The following is a 17397-nucleotide window of genomic DNA, read 5'->3' as shown; positions in this document are numbered from 1 at the left end:
AGGAACCTAAGTGGTTATGTAGCTATTTAGCTATTTAGTTGTGTGTCTTGCAGACTTCAAGAGATCAGGAACTTACAGTATAGTACAGTTCAGGGAGCTAAGAGGCCATCGGAGACAAGCAGTCTATCTGGACCCCAGTTGCCATTCCAAGGAATATAGGCCAAGTTTTCAAGCACTTTAGGGCCTGTGACCCTGGATATCAGAAAGGGATACTGAACCCAGACTACTATTTCTGCTTCTCATACCAAATTCCTCTATAGATTTGCCTAAGGTTAGTCTCCTCTCTGTGTTTTGATTTTCTGTCCCTAAAATGGGAGTATTGTCCTCCTTTGTATCAGAAGATTGAATTGCTAATGAGTTTGGGAAGTAGCTATCTGAATACTGAGGTCTTTGGAAGGAGGCAGCCTGCCATATTGCCACATCTCCACACACAGTACTTCAAGCCTGCGTAAATTTAGTTGTAGCTGAATGGTTTCATTCATAGAAAGGGTTCTGGGGCATTTTACAAGTGAGTTATGATTAGAAACCACCCAGACTATATTCTGTAACTCCTCTCTTTTCTCTGGTTTTCAGTGTGAAACGCAGCAACTGCTACATGGTCTGGGGTGGGGACATTGTAGCCAGTTCCCAAAGATCAAGTCGGAGCAATGTAGACCTAGAGATTGGCTGCCTTGTAGATCTGGCAATGGGCATGTTGTCCTTCTCAGCTAATGGGAAGGAACTTGGCACCTGCTATCAGGTAGGTGTGGCTTCTGAGACTGAGCTGTTGCTTTGGGCTTTGGGCTGGGATTTATGGTCATGTTCTTCATTCTCTTCCACGTGGACTTCATCATCCTCCACCAGTTGATGAGACCATATGGTATACTGGCCATTAGATTAACAAATAAACAAGAACAGAGGGATGGTATTTTATACAGAGAAAAATATATCTATTTACTGGGTGATTTTTATATACTGGCCATCTCTCAAGAGGAAATGGCAGCTTTTCCTTATTGAGCTCTGAAAGATTATTCATTTATTCCAAAAGTATTTCTCTGTTGCCTTTATACTGTCTGTGTTAGATAAGATGGGAGATTTAAAGGGTGAACAGAAATAGTTGTCACTTTAAGACATTTGCTTACTCAGAATAGAAACCTATAAAAATTGAAACAAGAAAACTATTTGTTGATATTACCTGGTAGTGCTTTATGAGCCTAGAGACCCATAGAGCCCACCGTAGGAAATGCTATGCTGAGGGATTGTATTTCCAAGCATTCTCAATACTCTTAAGCACAGGACAGTGAGTCACATATATGGGTAGAGAGAATTTGCTGAAGAAGTTATCTCTCCCATGAAGAACAATCAGCAGAGTCTCATTAGGGAAGAATCTTGGTTTTGAGGGAGTGAAGAGAGCAGTACTCTAGGGAGGCACAATGGATCAACAGATAGAATAACAATTTGCTCTATGATTGGTAATGGGGGTTCCATTTGGAGAGGGAGGGAGGTATACATAGGAAATAGGGAACTATGGAAGGTCTCAGCATAAAAGTAATGTTCAATAATTAAGGAAGCTAAACTTAGTCTCCTAGGGTCAGCAGTATAGATAACCACAGCAGATATGTAATACCCTGTTACTATATAATAGATAAAAACCCTGATTCTTTGGTCAGCCCCAGGTCACAGTCTGTGGAATGAAAGGCTTTAGGCAGCCAACTGTCTCACCTCTGCTTGGGGAGATGGGCCCAGGTGTATAGCAGACAGAATAGTCATTCCAGTTATGAAAGATTCGTTAACCAAAAATGATGGGTGGACTGAACTTCGTCTGCATGTCAGGAGCAGCTTGCCAACAGGGAGGCAGTTTACCTGTCTCTTCAGTAGTTCCTGCAGTGAATGGCACACTCAGAACCTCCTCCCATGAGGAGTACAGTCAACACTTGGCAAGCTTGACTGGCAGCTGGAGGGCCCAGCCATTTCCAGAAAGAAGCATTTGTGAAACCCGGCTCTGAGGAAGAAAGTAAAGTACTCTTCTAGTACTGACTACGATGCTTCCCTCAGCCCAAATCCCTCGAGAAGCTTTTATATACATTACTGCTGTCCTCCAGAATCCATTAGTGTTTTCCCATTACCTTCTGAAATGAGCTGGACTGAAGGGTCCCTCCTGAGCTGCAGAGAATTCTGGAACATCTAATAACTTTCACAACCAGTTGGACTTTGGAGATCTGCAAACATGAATGAATTAACAACAAAACAGGGTGGCATTTGCAATAGCAGTGACTCGCCTACCTCTGAAGGGTTCATGAGGTTAACAAGATGCTACAACCAAGAAAAGGATGCTGGGGCAGCTTCATCACATCCTGCACAGTGATTCCTAGGTAACATCAGGCAGGATGGACCATTATCGTCTTTGAGCAGGGTGTGAACATGCTCTCCTGGGGCATCTTCTTTATTCTATACATTCAAACTCTTCTCCTACTGCTCAGCATTCTAGTCCCACAGAGCTTTGCTGGGTGGGACAGTGGCAGGGTTCTGCTGAGAACCCTTAGGAGGCTCCTACTCAGCTATCCCCTTCTTATCTCAGTGAGACAGAAGTGTGTCCAGCCACGTGTCTGGTCCCTGGCAGCTGGATCATTGTTATTCCACAACTGTTGTCATTTTCATTTTTCAATTATCTCAAGAGGAACAGGACAGCAATATTTATACACTGGCCTTCAATTCAGAATGGACCAAAACAATGAAAGATTCTTTTAAACAGTGTTCCCAAGCCTCCCATTAAATGGTGCTAGGCAATCTGAAAAACCTTTCTCTCTCCCACTTAATAAAATCAGTAGAAAAATGAGGACTAAAATATACATTCAAGAGTCAGTCCTGAGTAACTGCCCCATACCAGGTACATAAAAGACAGAGCCAGTTGTGGGATTCAGATTTATGAGAGAGTCTAGTTGTAGATTCTGGCCAGTTTCTAGGGCCTGACCTTCACACATGATTAGAAATGGGGTGTCTATCAACACAAGGACAAATAGATCAACCAGTGATTTAAAAAACAAAAAAAGAGCCTTAGCTACAAAAATGAAGTCCATGACAGCTCGAGTCCAGGTTCTGAGCATTGCACAGGAGCAGGGGTGCCTTCTACAGCTGGTCAGTTGTCCCAGGGCAGGGCCCAGCTCTGTGCTCACTGTCCATGGAGCAGTATCTGGCACCTCATGAGCACTCACTGATATTTGGTGTTGTCGGACTAACTAACTTGGCTGGAAAATCACTTGTATCCACTTTTCTGCCTAACAAGTTGCCATAAAATTAGCAGCTTAAAACGACCTGCATCTGTGGGCTTACCGGGCACCTGAGCCCTCACAAGGCAAAAACCAAGGCTCCTGCTGGACTGAGCCAGACTCTTCTCTGGAGGGTCTGGAAAGAACCCCTTTCTGACTTTTTCTGAATTATTAATAGTACTCAATTTTTCATGTTGTAGGTTTATTGTTCTGAGGTTCTATATCCTTGCTGACTGGTAACTGGGGTCACTCATGCCTACAGTCCTTTCACATGGTCCCTCCATCTTCAAAACATCATCTTCTTATGATTCATATCTCTCTAACTTTCTTTTCTGCTTCCACAAAGGAAAACAAAATAAAACAAACAATAAAACCTCTGCTTTTAAAGGACCCTCGTATAATTACATAAAGCCTGCATCTTCCTCCAGTTTAAGTTTAACTGGTTAGCAGCTTCTCTTGCACATGCATAATCCAATTTTCCATTAGCATAATCACAGAAATAAATCCCTCCAGAGCCTTCTAGAATTATTTTTACCACATCAGTGGTACCATTTTCTTTCCTCTTGTATATGCTGAGGAGCCTACATTTGTATTTTCTTCTTATTTTAGTCTTAAACAAAATTCTGCGTTGTTCATCATGGTGAGAGAGTGCTCAGGACAAGAAAACATTTACTCTCAAGACTTTCAAAACATTCCCTAAGTCAGGCATGAGGGGAGCCCTGGACTTGAGTTGAGCACTTTATGAAATTTGCAATAAGCCATCCTTGAAGGGCCAGAAACCACCGCCTATAATGCAGCTTACTTCCAAAGCCAGTGTGTTTAGATGAGGCTCTTTTTCAAAAAGAGCGACAGCCTCCACATGTTTGGTACCTTTCTATTTTCTAGATATAAAATGAAGGCTATAAGGGTAATGTACTCTCAGGGGATAGCCAATATAGCTACTCATCCTTGAATTTGTAGGCAGGGAGAGTTGGACAATTTCCCATTTACTTAATGGTAGTGGAAGAATATCATCTAAGTTTGTATACATCAAAATAAACAAACAGTAAGTGAAGCCCCCAATGTCATATGCAGATGCCTCATGCAATCATGCAAGGTATGTTGGAAGCCAACCAGAGAATCTCAAACCCTTTAACATAAATATAGCAAGTGCAAGGAGTAAAAAAGGCTACAGAAGCATCCAGAGCATCCCAGGGAAAAAGCAAGGTCCATATTCCAACTAAGATCCTCAAGGTCTTTGCCCTTACAACATCAATTCTCAATTGTGATATGTGTCTGCCCCAAGCCCAGGACACTTGGCAATGTCAGAAAACCTTGTTAATCATTAGGGTTATGATGTACTCACAGGTACATAATAGGTACAAGACAAACATGTCACTCACAACAGTATTGAGGTTAGTTCTCCCACCAAGTTACCAGTGCCAAAATCTCGATAAGACTAAGGTTAAGAATCTTGACTGCAGGGTATCCTGGATCTTGTGAACCTGCCATTTGCCTTCAGCAATGATTCCTGAGTCACCACTCAGACATACTACTGTTCAGTGACCATCAGTGCTGTCTCACTAGTGAGTAATAGAAGCTTCTGGCCTTATGACTCTGCTCCTGAACTCCAAGGAAAGCTGCTGGCTGCAAGTATCTAAGGAAGAAAGGGAAAGAAAGGATGTAAGGTATTTTATCCCAAAGCAGAAAGGATTTAAGGCCTCAAGCAGTGACAGTCTGAAGTAAAACAGGCCAGGTCTCCAGGAGTGTCGGAGCAGTAGGGAATGACCAGTCCATTGTCTTCTCTTGGCTGAACTTAAAGGGGATGACTGACTACTCTGGCCAGTGGCTTAGCAAACTGTGATTCCCATAGCCCTGGGCAAGCCTCTTGATTTGTTTTTGTTTCCAGGTGGAGCCTAACACCAAAGTATTCCCAGCAGTCTTCCTCCAGCCTACAAGCACTTCTTTGTTTCAGTTTGAACTTGGAAAACTGAAGGTATTTATCTGTCCCTTTGATTAATACCCATGCCAAGGGAAGACCAAAATGACCATCGTGGGGAAATCCCAAGCATCAGAAGGCAGGGAAGATCTCTTGCTTCTCTTTCACCTCCCTGCCTCTCTCAGGCCTCTATAATTTGCTGAGAAGTCCCAATGACAGACTATATCTTCTCATTTTCCTTTTCTCTCACCCATTTTGGGCTGCTGAAAGGATTGATTACTTCTCACATAACCCATTGTGTACCATCCTAATTAATGACGAAAGCCTTTGGAGATCCTCAGGATAGATAGTCCTTCTTTAACTTATACTAGTTATATTGATGACCATGAGCCAGGTGCATGATCCAGCAACTAAAACTCTCCCTATGACATGTCTCTTCTCTTCTTGATGTCTTTCTACCTTCCCCAGAATACAATGCCCTTGTCAGCAGCCATATTTAAGAGTGAAGAGAAGAACCCCATCCCACAGTGTCCACCTAGGCTGGATGTCCAAACAATCCAGCCTGTGCTGTGGAGTCGCATGCCCAGCAGCTTTCTCAAAGTGGAGACAGAGCGGGTGAGCGAGCGCCATGGCTGGGTGGTGCAGTGCCTAGAACCTCTGCAAATGATGGCACTCCACATCCCGGAGGAGAGCAGGTACTGGAGGGAACCACCAAGGAAGGGACGGTCCTGGGAAGCCAGGAAGCTCCAAAGGAAACTAGGAGTGTCTTCAGTAGACCCTAAGCTATCCCAAGATAGCTGTTCATTCCCCACAATACATCAGTTCTATCCTTTTCCTTCCCCAATACCATCATTCAGTCAAAAACAGCAGAGAATATACCATAATGCCCCAGCCATGATACCTTCTGAAGACCAGGAAATGTTTACATGCTTTTAATTCAAATACAAGTGATACTGAAATATACATATATTTATTTTTACAAAAATAAAGGGCAGAGCCAGGCAGTGATGGTGCACGCCTTTAATCCCAGCACTCGGGAGGCAGAGGCAGGCGGATCTTGGTGAGTTCGAGGCCAGCCTGGTTGGTCTACAGAGCGAGATCCAGGAAAGCCACAAAGCTACACGGAGAAACCCTGTCTCGAAAAATAAAAAAAAATAAATAAGCAAATAAAGGGCGGAATGGCCCATGTCTAGCTTGACTTGGAGAAGTAGGAGTTGGGGTCCTTGCTTCCCTTTGTTAAGAGGATTGTGACTGGGTTCGATCCCAGCACTTTCATTTTCCGCATATGTGGTTTGGCAAGTTGCTCACATACTCCAAGCAGCAGCCATTTCAGCCATACTTCAAAAGAGAATCCCACCCACACTGTCGAGAGGGTAAGAATGAGGTTGTATGGGTGTAATCCAGCATGGTTTCTGGCCATCTTGAGAACCGAGTAAGTTTTATTGCTGTGGATGTTATTAGCCCTATGTTCCTTGACTGAAAAAGTATGTGCATGGGGCTGGAGAAATGGATCACTGGTAAGGGCACTTGTTCTTGCAGAGGACCCAGGTTCAATTTCCAGCACCCACGTGGTGGCTCGCAACCATACATAATTCCAATTCCAAGGAGCCCAATGTCCTTTTCTGACCTCTGTGGACACCACAAATACACATGGCACACATCAATATATGTAGGTAAAACACTTGTCTATATAAAAATAAATGTTAAAAATATAAAAGCAAAAGCATGTGCAGAAAGTGAAGGTGTTTGATACCCATGGGACTCCCCTTTGGGGATCCCCTTGAATCATGTACCACTTACAGGACAGGAGAGTATGGGAAAGTGAAAGAAAAGTATTGCATCAATCCTGGAACTCCATCTCTGGGCCTCCGTGAGCAAGAGAACACCACACAGGCTAGCAGGCTGCAGATGTCAGGAAAGAAGCACTCACTGGATTAGGCCAAGGAGTACCAGTTGGAAAAGTGTTTCCTCTTGGAACAAAAATGCAGATGGAAGGGTAGAAAGTCTTATAGGTGCCACAGAGCTGGACCACGCAGATAGTGTAGATTGGCAGTAGAAGCAACAGTGGGTGTGGTGGTGGGCGTGGCAGTGGGCATGGCTGTGGGTGTGAGCTTTGTCTTCTGAGAGGCTCGTGTCAGGGAGCAGATCAATTTCAGATAAGAACGTCAGGTCGTTGTCACATTCCCAAGTGTCTTTCTCCTTGGGACCTTAGGGTTTCCACCTCCTTTTTGATTTTTTGATATTTAATAAGCCAATGTCTTGTATTTCCCAGGATTTTTTAGAATATTGTATTGAGACAGGGTGGATTGTTAGTAACTGGGGTGTGGATCATAGCTCAGAGAGAAGGAATACCCTGTTAGGGAAAGCATGGCAGAGATTTCTGTCCCTTCTGCCTTCGCTGAACTGGTTGAGATCCTTGGGGTTTTACAGCACAACTACACTGAATTCTGACCCTTGCTTCTCACTGTGGAATGGTCGATTGCTTTGTCTCCCTCAGGTGTGTGGACATCCTTGAGCTCTGTGAGCAGGAGGACCTGATGCAGTTCCATTACCACACCCTGAGACTTTACAGTGCTGTGTGCGCCCTGGGAAATAGCCGAGTTGCCTATGCCCTGTGCAGCCATGTGGACCTCTCACAGCTCTTCTATGCCATTGACAACAAGTATTTGCCCGGCCTCCTTCGATCTGGTTTCTATGACCTGCTCATTAGCATCCACCTGGCCAATGCTAAGGAGAGGAAGCTGATGATGAAGAATGAGTACATCATCCCCATCACCAGCGCCACCAGGAATATCCGCCTATACCCGGATGAGTCCAAGAGGCATGGACTACCTGGGGTGGGCCTGAGGACATGCCTTAAGCCAGGCTTCCGGTTCTCTACTCCTTGCTTCGTGGTGACTAATGAGGAGCATCAGAAGCAGAGCCCTGAGATTCCCTTGGAGATTCTCAAGACAAAGGCTCTAAGCATGCTGACAGAGGCTGTACATTGCAGTGGGGCCCATATCCGAGACCCTGTGGGGGGTTCTGTGGAGTTCCAGTTTGTGCCTGTGCTGAAACTCATCGGAACCCTCCTAGTCATGGGCGTTTTTGATGATGATGATGTTCGTCAGATTCTCCTCTTGATTGATCCCTCTGTGTTCGGGGAGCACAGTGGGGAGACGGAAGAGGGAGCAGAAAAAGAAATGACCCAGGTAGAGGAAAAGGCAGTGGAGGCTGGAGAAAAGGCCAGCAAGGAGGCTCCAGTCAAAGGCTTGCTGCAGACCCGATTACCTGAGTCTGTCAAGCTGCAGGTAACTGGGAACAACACACATGCTCTGGTAGAGTGCCCTTGAGGGAGAGAAGAAAGCCTGGGTATGGGGGACTGTGGGCACATGCCTGAGTCTGTTGCTGGAGTAGAGGTATGCAGAGAGTCCCTGGGGTGATGCCTATTTCCATGGGATATACACTCTTAGCTTTCCCAAGTCAACATGAAAATGCCAACCTTTATCAGTAAGATACATTGAAATGTTTAGACATCGTATAGAAGTCTCTTCTGTTGTTGGTTGCTTTTACTCTTTTTGGGAGGCCCACAACCCAGCTCCCAAGTAAATCGCAAATAGAGGCTTTTTATGGCTTATGAATTTACAGCCTTAGTTTGGCTTAGTTTCTAGCCAGCTTTTCTTAACTTAAATTATCCCATCTACCTTTTGCCTCTGGGCTTTTCCTGTTCTCTTACTTCTGTAAATCTTACTCCTACTCTGTGGCTTACTGTGTAGTTGGGTGGCTGGCCCCTGGAGTCCTCCTCCTTCTCTGGCTACTTCTTCCTTTTCCCCTCCATCTCTTTTCCTCTCCTTCTTCTCCCAGATTTCTCCTACATATTCTCTCTACCTGCCAGCTCTGCCTATCCCTCTCTCCTGCCTTGCTATTGGCTGTTCAGTTCTTTATTAGACCAGTCAGGTGTTTTAGACAGGCAAAGTAACACAGGTTCACAGGGTTAAACAAATGCAACATAAACAAAGTTAACTCACCTTAAAATAATATTCTATAACACTCTTCGCCAGTGTTGGGTTCTCCCATGTCTCTGAGCCTTTGAGATGTAAATGATTATCTTATCCCTGTTTAGCAAAAGGGATAAGATTCTGGTTGTAACCAAAGTAACCCCCAAGGAACTGACTCACAGGACTGTCACACTCATCACCCACTCTCACTGAGCTACGTTCTTGCACTAATATGATGGAGCCCTGCTGACCCAGTATTCACATATCTGTTACCCAAACTAAGGAGCATGCTCTGGTACCACCTAAGAGCCTTCAGCTCCATCTGAAGCAATGCTTCCTCATGTAAGCTAGCATGATCCATATGCTAAGGATGATAACCTTTGTCTTCTGAGCACTGAGACAAAGAGGAAAGATGAACAATGAGCCTGGGTCAGCCATTCCTAGGATTTTACTCCCCCTCTGCTGCTTACTGGATTTTTAAACTCACCAAGTCAGTAGCCAGTCAAGACCTTAGAGTTATTATCTGTAAAACAGAAGTGATACAAAAAGATAATGCCAAATATATTTTCATGAAATATGTGAAGTATGTTCTATCATAGAATGTGCTGTAGTGAAGTAATCTATGATAAAAGTTCTCTCTTCTAATATAATGGGATTTGTACATAGTTAATCAGGATATTGAGCATAGAGGAGAAATGTAGCTTATGTATAATCACATGGACACACACACACACACACACACACACACACACACACACACACCCCTACACCTTAGTATTTTATTCAATCTTTTAAGGGTGCTGCTGTGATACAGAGCCAAGATCTTTTCTTTGGTGTAACTCCCCTGACCAGTACTTGAAGTTCTTCCTTTTTACATTTGACCTCCGACATATAGCATCTATGATTGCCATTTCGGGGATTTTTAGGGTAAACATGAGAGATCCAGTTGTGCACTGCATAATGACACTTCAGTTGACAATGGACCACATAGATGAGAGTGATCCCATGAGGTGACACCATCTAAGAGAGACTAACCATCAGTTGATAAAAATTTCTTCTCAGGGGGAGATGTAAGCCACATCTCTATCCCTTCTCCTAAGGTCCCGATAGCAAACTAAGGCATGATTCCTCTGAAGTTCACACTGCAGAACTGGTGTGTTTATTGGGCTTCCTTACAGAACGTAGGTGAGGGGTTACTTAGAGGGGTCTGGGTGCTCCTCCCCCCACAGGCCACACCTGGAAAGTCTTTACCCAGGAGGAATGAGGTCCTCCCTGTAGCTGTGCAGATGGAGCTCCTTCATCTTTTCTGGCCTATGCACTCTGGTCCCTCCCTGAGGCCATGTGCGATTAAGGCCATGTAGATGACATCATAGGAAATGACCCTTTCTGTCCCTCTATGAAGGAACATAAGTAGTCAGCAAGCCCAGCTTGAAAAATTCTTTTGTAAGGGGACACAACTGAGCTCCCCAAGATGGGGATGCCTTGGTTCAGAAGATAGTCACTCACAACACTTAGTATGTGATGTTTTCACCATGATGAGATCCCCTAACTGTGGATGCATCAGAGCACATCCTTGTCACTGAATCAGGACATCACTAGAAAACAAAAACACTTTCAGACTTTAATGATTTTCCCCAGCTTTTTACAGTTTCCTCACACCTAGCATTTCTTTTTAAAACAACTTAAATTTACAGAATGATAAGATATTATAATAACAAAAGAACTAACCACAGTTGAGCTGTGCAGTGAGCAGCCACCACCAGGGAAGATGAGCTGGGGAACAAGCTTTTCAACTTTCCCATCTTCTGCTGCTGGAAGGTTGGAGAAAGGAAGGCAATGCTCACATGAGCATTTTAATGCTGGTTTTCATACATGATTCCTGAGGGAAGTACTTTCTAGAAGATGCTGTTTGCAGGAAGTTCATTTCTCTCTCATTCCCTGGCCTCAGCAGCTGAATAATTCACCTCTAGATTGAGGCAGACTTGGATTCAGTAGCTTCATGGTTACTCTATAACACTAGATGGATCACTGCACTTAACCTGAGTCTCAATGTTATCTATAAAGCAGGGTACTGGCAACTTCATCTGTGTGCATTAAGTGCATTCTATACGGATGTACACACACACATACTTTTTGTTACAGATGTGTGAACTCCTCAGCTACCTCTGTGATTGTGAACTGCAGCATCGAGTAGAAGCTATTGTGGCCTTTGGTGACATTTACGTGTCCAAGCTTCAGGCAAATCAGAAGTTCCGCTACAATGAGCTCATGCAGGCTCTGAACATGTCTGCAGCCCTAACCGCCCGAAAGACAAGAGAGTTCCGTTCACCACCGCAGGAGCAGGTGAGTCCCATCCTGAGCTACATTCCAATTCCTATGGAAAAGGATACATGAAACCTCTGTGTTATCTTCAACAGACTGAAGATCTATGGAAGCCAAGAAGAATCACCACAACACCAAGAGATAGGCTTGAGTCCTAAGTAAATAATGACTGGGGAGTACTTGCCAATTATCTTGGCTGGGGGAAAAAACCTTTCTAAACTGAACATAACACAGAGCTTTCTTCTTCCACCCTCCCCTCCCCTATGTATACCTCTACTAATTAGTGGAAAACCAGAGGAGTGTTGAGGCTCAACAGAAATCTCAGCCACCATTCACTACTCAGGAGGATGTTGCTAGGCCTCCTGGAAATCCCTACCTTTCTATCAGAGACTAGAAGAAAGTAGTTGGTGTGCCCTGGTTTGTGGGAGTTGAGGTGCAGCCTTTCTCATCCATCTGATATGTCCAAACCCCTTTAACTTATATTTGCATTAAGCTTTCCTAGCCCCATGGAGCCTGGAGAACAGAATTCATTGTGAATCATATTTTGTGATGTGTTCTGTAGACCCCACTTGTGGTTGTCACTGCTGAGAGAGAAGGTGACTTTGAGATGAATCTAAATGAGGGAATGGCATCTCGTGGTATAATAGTGCTATCCAGGCTGGTTGGCCACTGTTCCCTTAGTGTTCAGAAGTAAGGTAGATCCTTCAGTGAGGAAACCAGTTCTGCTTTTAAACTACATCTTTGAATCTTATAAATTTTAATAAGCAGTCTATTCATTGTTATCAATATAATTACCACTATTTTATATTAATGGCACAACTACAACTTCATTCAATTACTTTCCCAATCTATTTTATGGAACATAGTTATTTATATTGTCTTGCCAATGAACCACATATCTTAGCTTTTGAAAGACTCATGAATGATAATGCCTAAAGAGAAGACAAAGCTAGTTATCTCCCTAGTTGCAGAATGAAAGTCCTTGGGACTGGCTGAAATAGATATGGTACTGTACCAAATGTATGAGTATGCCGTTTCTCCAACTGCCACCCAAGAATTACTCAAGGATATTACAAATACTATAGGCTGCTTTGAGACTGGTGGTGGGGATGAGTGTCCCCCATGACACTGAGCAAATGATGTTCTTCCAAACTTTTATGGATAATTGGAAGACAGTAATATAGAGATTATAGCACCAGTATTGACTTCATAGAATGGCACTCCAGATCTTTTCCCCTGTCATGCGCATGTGGTATTGGGTTCTTGACCCCTTTGTCTCAGTTTTTCTGCCAAGTATGGGTAATGTTTATATCTCTAGCCAAGGTTCCTTCTTAGGATGCCATGAGGTAATTTATTTCAGACTGCTTAGCAAGGTATCTGCCATTGGGTAAGAATTCTGTAACTGTTCCCTAAACTGCCAGTAGTTTTAGTATTAGAGAAATCTGCAGCCTCACACCTTCTTCTATGGCCTTCTGCCAGTGGCCTGGTGAGTGGAGGTCTCACATTTTCTGACCTCTCTAACCCAACCATCACCATCCACAGTGTCTATGGTCTAAGCATCTCCTTTTCTCCATTCTAACTTCAAAGTTTTTCTTCTACCCTCCCTAGAACTTCCATTGCCGCCTCCTCCGGGCATTTAAGTAGAGAAACCATTCAGAAATCTGTAAGTTGACTTCTCCCTTAAGGCATAGACCAATGTATCACTGCCTGACAGGCCACTGGCTCTAATCCATCTTAAACAAGGTCAGCAGAAGAACCTAGTAAGTCAGATCACTTAGCTCTTTCTCTGAAATCTCTGACTCAGTTGGCCTGGGGTAAAGCTCAGAGTTTTTCATTTTTAGCAAGTTTTCAGACATTTTTGATGCTGATGGCTTTTTTTAAAAAAAAGCACTAAAAGCTAAAGAATTCATCTGCTCCATCTCCACCCCTTCCAGAGGAGACCTTACCCACAGAGTTCTCAATGAAAGGAAATGTTTAACATCATTGAAAGACAATTCAGATCAATTGCAGAGGTTAGAGATGCAGAATCACTTGGGAAATCGAATGCATGGAAATTGAAGTCTTAAAGGGTGATGATTTTTCACAACCTGTGAGGAAAAAAATAGAAGTTATAATCCTCAGAGTATTCAAAGTAATGGAAGAAACCATGGGGAATATGAACAATATAAAAGTAAGGTAAATCGAAGACTTGTTTCATGGTTTGGACAAAGTGGCTGCTTATGGTCACCTCCCAAAGGCCTTTGGGAGAGGGGAGGACATGACTCGTAGAAACCCTATTTGGTCTGCCCTTCCACCCACCTTTTGGTTGTGTGCTCTTTTAGAAGGTGAGGCCCTTCCTAAGTTTTGTTGACAGGAGGAGTCTTTCAATAAAGAACTTCATTTTGTACTCTGAAACCATATCTCACAACCTTATATTAGTTTAGTAAACAGTGTATCCTACCTTGTTGATGTAATTAGTGTGATTTCCCTTTTCCAAACTATTTCGTGGATAGTATTTAATTACAAATAATACCTCTACCTACTTACAAAAAGATTTGAAAGAGAAGTTCTGAGTGAGAGACTTCTGAATCATGTTAAAATTTAGTAAGATATTAGAAATTCTTCTAACCATGAAGTCCTCAACAGTTAAAGGGAAGCTCTATGCCTGGTGGTTGGGATAGAATGGCTGAATCACAAAGAGGAAAAAATGACCTCTAGCTGCTTTTGCAATTTCTCCACCTGATCACTGACCTGTATGTAGCTGTGGGCCTGCAGGAAGTATCCCAAAATCCAGGAGCCTAGCCAGAAAACAGAGCCTTCACTGACCTCTGCTAACACCACTTTTCATGATTAACGTATACAGCAGAACTACTGCCCCACTTTATCACTAGTGGAGATCGAACATTTTCCGTGACACTTTGCAGTGGTTACATTTAGAAATACCTTTACATTCAACACTGCTTCAGGATTGCAGGGTCTCCAAGAGTAGCCACTAGGTCGCTTCATGACTGCTAATGATGAAGTACATTTATTACTGTAACACAGAATTTTTTGGCTTTAATAAATGGGCTTCACCACTATCATTTCTCTTTGTAAGTTTTTATGTGTTGTTTGTTTAAGATATTAATCTGTAAATTAGTTGTCTCACTAAACTGCAAGAAAACTACATAGTAAATAGAAAACCATCAAGAACAGAATAATAAAAACAAAAAGAAAAGCAGAGGTAGTGCAGAACATAAATCTACACCTCAAAACTAAAACCTAAATGAAGCCCCCTATACATAACATGAAAAGCTAACTAAAAGAAGTCTGTTGAGTATATATTATAAACAACTAAAACTCCAGAAATCTGTTGAGTATATATTACAAACAACTAAAACTCCAGAAATCTGTAGAGTATGTATTGGAAAATGTTTAAGTTGAAAAATGTGCAAAGCACTCCACCAGCTAATTTTCAAATGGGTAATTACCTGGTAGAAAAATGGAGAGAGAGCATGAGAAGAAAAACTTTACAAAATATGAAATAAAATTAGTCTTAATACTTGGAAAATAAATTTCAACCTCACCAATTAAATGCAAATCAAAGCAACAGGGATATGATATGCTTCACCCATTCAACTTGAAAATGTGTTAAGCTCTCATTACTGTAATAGAGATGCCAAAGTAACACACACTTACATAAATTTGGAATAATGCAAATTGTTGTGAGATTTCTGGGAAGCAATTTACAATTCATATCAGAAGCCATTAAAATGTACAGACCTGTTGCTCCATTTATTTTGCTTCCAGTAGTTTATCCTAAGAAAATGATCTGAAATGTGAACAAAAACACATAAAATATTCAAAGCAACTTTGTTTATAAGAAAAACAAAGACGAGTCAGGAGATGGTCTGGTGTGTAAAAGCACTCGCCACACAAGCATAAAGTGTGACTTTGAACCCCTGAAACTCTCATGAAAGCTGATGCACAGTGTGAGCATCTGTAATCCCAATGCTCATAGGGAGAGAAGGAAAATGGAGACAGGAGAATTCCTGGAAGTTCACAGGCCAGCTAGCCTGATGTATGAGTGAAAAATAAAACAACCAAGACCCTGTCTCAGATAAGATGGAAGGCAAGGACCAACCCCTGAGGTTGTCTTCTGACCTCCACATGCATGCCATGGCTCATATGTGCCCACATTCATACACACACACACACACACACACACACACACACACACACACATACACATACACACACACGCCACACCAGGTACTCACAAAAAATAATAAAAGTAGAAACAAGCATATCATAGCAGAAATTTGATTTTACATAAATTTGTATCTGTCCATAGAGTGAAATAAATAATTTTACCATTTTAAACTCATGTTAAGAAAATGTCCCAGACAAAGTCAGTCAGAAATTGGATTTTAAGAAAGTTTATATAGAGAGTGTGGTTTGAATTTGTGAAGCTATGCATAAAGTCTGAAATAAATTTCCTAATATTATTAACAGGACTTATCTTTGGGTGATAGGAATTTTCTACTCTAAATATTCTCCAAATTCTGTACAATTAATAAGCAGCCTTTAGTATAAGAAAAAAAGAGAAAGCTTTTTGTAGGTTGGCCACTTTTACTTCCCCCACCCTCCAAAAACCTTTAAATAAAAAATTCAAAGACTGTTTTGTGTCTAAGGCATGATCTGAGCTCCCATGGCTGACATGGAGACTGACTAGAGATTGCTCTTTTGCCCTCACAGATCAACATGCTCCTCAACTTTCACCTGGGAGAGAACTGCCCCTGCCCAGAGGAGATCCGAGAGGAGCTATATGACTTCCATGAGGACCTTCTGGTTCACTGTGGTGAGCTTCTGAGAGATGAGCTAGAGCTCCATCTTCCTTTATTAGAATGCCAGTGAGGGGTTGAGAAGTTACTCATATGTCTGACCTTCTGGTACCAATTGTTCAAATTACATGTGTTAGAGAAGATACAGGAAGTGTCCCTGGCAGAATGAGAGACTGAAAATGCTTTTATCTAAATAGAATCTTTGTGAGGATACAGAGAGGGAGTGGGAAGGTCTTTGTAGGAAAGAAAAAAAAGGTGAGGGGTGGGGATGACTGACTCTATACCTCACCTAGTTCACTTGCAATGGTACTGATGTCATATTCTCCCAGCCAAGCCAAGACTGTGGTCCCTTTTCTTTTTATCTATTGTAATTTAAAAAAAAGTGGGTATCAATGTCTTCTCTGAAGGATTCTAAGTCATGGGTTCCTACTTTGATGTTTATCTACTGATTTTTAAGTGGGTGGTGGCATTTATGATTCTTATGCCTGGGTAAATTGAGTAATATGTAGAAAAAAAGCTGAGCTTCTCATTTGAAATAATAAATGCTAAAGTATTTCTAGAGACTCTAGGGCCCTTTTTAACATAGGTTAGAAAAAGTAAATCTTTGGGATTAAATTTATTTGCTGTTCTGGGACACAGAAAACCATATATTTTAGCAACTACTTGAAAGGCATAATGCAGATAAATATTCTTGGGAGGCTGCCTATAATCTCTTGAAAATGTTTCAGAGGATGGGAAATTGCCTTCTTATGCTCTTCCTAACTCTTAATGTACTGTTTGGGTTTGCACTCTGTTTCTGTGGCTTGCTAGGAGTTCCCTTGGAGGAAGAAGAGGAGGAGGAGGAGGACACTTCCTGGACAGGAAAACTTCGTGCTTTGGTGTATAAAATCAAGGGCCTACCCAAGCCAGAGAAGGAACAGCCAAGAGAGGAAGAGGAACGGTATCCTAGTAAGTGACACTCTCTTTCTGTCACATTGCTCACACCGCTGTGCTCTTCTGAGACGTAATCATGGTAACTGGTTCTCTCACATACACTCTAAGACACTCGAAGGCTGTTGAATGCCAAAGTAAACATTGAGCTTTGTGTTGTCACTGTTGTTAGTCAGTGTTATGGACTTTTTTTTTTCTCTGCC

The 17397-nt window shown here is 42.5% G+C and overlaps 1 protein-coding gene across 4 annotated transcripts in view; it reads left to right on the top strand.

The window, feature by feature from the left end:
- The window catches only part of Ryr3 (ryanodine receptor 3), a 521392-nt gene that overhangs the window by 331711 nt on the left and 172284 nt on the right, over positions 1-17397 (top strand). For all 4 annotated transcript variants that reach the window (XM_052725780.1, XM_052725779.1, XM_052725782.1 and 1 more), the window contains exons 32-38: positions 574-739; positions 5134-5220; positions 5632-5858; positions 7661-8453; positions 11283-11483; positions 16179-16281; positions 17075-17212. In XM_052725780.1, the coding sequence (XP_052581740.1) occupies positions 574-739; positions 5134-5220; positions 5632-5858; positions 7661-8453; positions 11283-11483; positions 16179-16281; positions 17075-17212 (1715 nt within the window). The remainder of the gene's footprint in view (positions 1-573; positions 740-5133; positions 5221-5631; positions 5859-7660; positions 8454-11282; positions 11484-16178; positions 16282-17074; positions 17213-17397) is intronic.

This window comes from Peromyscus californicus, unplaced genomic scaffold (assembly GCF_007827085.1).
Source record: "Peromyscus californicus insignis strain IS unplaced genomic scaffold, ASM782708v3 Scaffold_7__1_contigs__length_154581171, whole genome shotgun sequence".
Lineage (NCBI taxonomy): Eukaryota > Metazoa > Chordata > Mammalia > Rodentia > Cricetidae > Peromyscus > Peromyscus californicus.
Note: the sequence above shows the minus strand (reverse complement) of the source record. Positions and strands in the feature narration are given on the sequence as shown.